The sequence below is a fragment of the Mastomys coucha genome, unplaced genomic scaffold (genome assembly GCF_008632895.1).
Source record: "Mastomys coucha isolate ucsf_1 unplaced genomic scaffold, UCSF_Mcou_1 pScaffold4, whole genome shotgun sequence".
Lineage (NCBI taxonomy): Eukaryota > Metazoa > Chordata > Mammalia > Rodentia > Muridae > Mastomys > Mastomys coucha.
The window spans coordinates 3,787,845-3,790,808 of NW_022196910.1; the positions used below are offsets into that span (position 1 = coordinate 3,787,845).

The 2,964-nt window shown below is 51.5% G+C and overlaps 1 protein-coding gene across 1 annotated transcript in view; it reads right to left on the minus strand.

Annotated features, from left to right (window-relative positions):
* The window catches only part of Brd4 (bromodomain containing 4), a 37,116-nt gene that overhangs the window by 4,461 nt on the left and 29,691 nt on the right, over positions 1-2,964 (minus strand). Inside the window, exons 12-14 of the mRNA XM_031350334.1 lie at positions 1,414-1,466; positions 903-1,287; positions 8-352 (exon numbers count right to left, since the gene is read on the minus strand). Coding sequence (XP_031206194.1) covers positions 8-352; positions 903-1,287; positions 1,414-1,466 — 783 coding nt within the window. The remainder of the gene's footprint in view (positions 1-7; positions 353-902; positions 1,288-1,413; positions 1,467-2,964) is intronic.

Below are 2,964 nucleotides of genomic sequence, written 5' to 3' on the forward strand. Positions count from 1 at the left end.
GGTGGTGGGGGCTGCTGTTGGAGCTGCTGCTGCTGCACAGAAGGGTGGGGGGGAGGCGGCAAAGGCGGTGGGGGTTGGGATTGCACCTTCACGGAAGGGAGTAGTGGTGTGGGAGGCTGCACCTTCTGCAGCTGCTGTAGGTACAACTGCATCTGCATGGAGGTGAGGGGTGGGGCAGGTGGCTCTTCATCCTCCAGCAGCACTTGGGGGGGCTGAGCCATAGGTGGCTGTGGGAGCAGAGGGGGCTGGGCTAGGGCAGGGGACACAGCTGGGGGTCGGGTAGGCTTTGGGGGCAGAGCAGCAGCTCGGTTGCTGGGCCGAGATGGTTGTTGGGGCAGCGCATTGTGCAAAGCTGGAATAACAAACAAAAAAACCAGACATGAGGCTTCAGTTACTTTATGAATCTGGACTGGCTTTTCTGCTCTATCCTGACCTTGTCTAGACTACAATGAGCACCTTCTGTTCTTCCATTCTATAAGCTTCTACAAATAGTACAATAAAGGCCTACAGGCCTTCCTAAATCATCTTGCCCTATGTTCTGTGTCCCTGACCTTTCCTCTTTTTTTCTGCACAGACCTTCAGGCCTCACTACAGGCCTTTGATAGCTGCTCATAGACTTTCATCTCTCCCCTCCCATCCATGTTCCCCTCCCCAAGTCCCACAGGATTAATTATGAGAATGAATATGTCTCTTCCATTCCCTAAACCAAGGGCTGCAGACCGGTCCAATCTTTGCAGATATAACATAATGCCTGGTCCCAAAGAATTAAACTACAATCTCATGACTGGCAACCAGTCATGTCCCAGAGAAGCAATGGACTCAAATCACTGAAACTAACAGGCTGTTCAGAGTCATGATGCGGTAGAACCAAGGTGACAAAGGGGGAGATAGCCATGGCTCACCTGGAGGAGAGACCACAGCATGCTGGTTGAGATGGGGTGGAGTGCTGTGCTCAGGTGGCTGGGGCAGGTGAGGAGGCAGCTCCGGCTGCGGCAGGTGCAAGATGGGCTGGGTGAAGTGGCCAATAGGGTCAAAGACACTGCCTGGTAGCTGTGGTTCCAGGACGGGTACCTGGGCAGTGATGAAGGGTGGAGGCGAGGACTTCATCGCTGGGGCAGTCTGCTGTGGCATGGAGGGTGGAGGCGGTGGGGGTGGGGGCTGCTGCTGCTGTTGCTGCTGCTGCTGCTGCGGAGGTGGGGGTGGAGGAGGCTGCTGTGGAGGTGGGGGCGGCTGCTGGGGCACAGGAGCTGGGGCTGGCTGCATCTGTGGATGGTGATGGTGATGATGCTGCAGGCAGACAGAGAGGCGCCCAGGCTGATGTCAGACAGGAGAAATCAGCCTGCATCAGATCCACAGTACCCTCTCAGCCGAGGGGCCAGCTATCACTGAAGGAGATACCCGTGAAGCACATACCTTTTTCTGGTCCCTCCCAGTGTGCCCCTTCTTTTTTGACTTGGGAGCCATCTCTGCAGAGAAAAGAAAAGGTAGTGAGACTCTGGGGAAGAGACCATGAATTGGCCTTGGACGCAGAAGACAAGGACATGGGGCATTTAGGACAAGGGCTGGTAACACTGAAAATGCATCTGAACTGGGCCATCATAGGGAGAAAAATGTATGGAGTGCCACCTATCCATGTACCTGCCGCTTTCCCAAGGAACTGTGCCTGAAAAATGCCTCAACAAGCTCCAGACCACAGGCACAAGTAAAGGGTGTGGCTATGTCAGAATTTAACCTCTAGAGACCTCACCATTTCCCCATGTCAGTGGATCAGAGTGTCAGCACACTCTTGTGTTATATATATAACCTGCCATGTTCTGGAATAACTCTGGATATCTGCAATGACCCTAGTTGAGGCAAGTTGAGAACAAGGCACCATCCAAAAAATGAGGACAACCACTCAGGACCACAAAGCTGAATCAGCAATTTAGGGTCTGGTAGAATTGTGTACTGAGGCAGTCCGTGCCTCAGAGTAAGGAGCTAAGGCTGGGACTGAGAAAGATCAGTGATCCTGGCATGGAGCCTACCTTTGAGCAGAGCCACAGAGTGGGAAAGGAAAGTGACCCTGAATGAGAACACAGAAAGGGACACCTTTTGGGAGTAAGGGAGCAGGAGAGCCTCCCCAGCATGACCATGGACAAACAGGGCAGGTGCTGACTGCCAAAAAGATGGCACTGGCCCCCTTTCTCTTCCTTGGACAAGACAGATGTCAGTGACTCTTCTCTGGACAGTCAATGTGCACAGAAAGAAGGCAATGTGTATCCTGGCTCCTTAAGAGGTTGAAGGTCAGTGCTTTATGAGTACAAATGTGCCTTTCTCTGTTAAGCTGGCTAAAAACCTAAGTTCATACCTCTGCTTCCACCTTAGAGTTTATAAGGAGTTTTTAGCACCTGGATACTCCAGGAAGGGGATAACACCTTGGCCAGTACTCTTGAGCTGAAAACAATACAAATAAATACCAATCAATCAGATTGGAGGCTGGGCCCCATGGTACAGAGCCTTTCAGATTACTGTCACTACGAGTCACTTTTGTGTCTCTGTTTTGGCCTTCCCCAAGCACCTTGTCAGAACACCAGTTCTTGCTGGTAGTGTCAAGGCTCGCCATAGCTGTGTCAAAGTACTGTGAAATGCATGGCCCCTGAGGTGCAGTATGCTGCCAACAGAATGATGGGAGCTCATCACTCTATACAGGACTGACAAAACACAGACACAGACCTCAGCAGTCACAAACATGTCTTCACACAAATGTCAACAAGCAGCAAGTGAGGACACCTAGCCCATGAGAACCCAAGGCTGAGCCCAAATTTGGATGCCAGAAAGCAGAGCTCTCACAACTCCATAGGTCAGTAGAAGTAATTTGGCAAGAGAGCTTCTTACAAGGAAGACATTCAAAAGGGGGTTGTTGGAAAGATTTGTAGAATTGGGGCAGGGCATTTGGCTATTTAGAATGTAGAAACAGCCCTAACT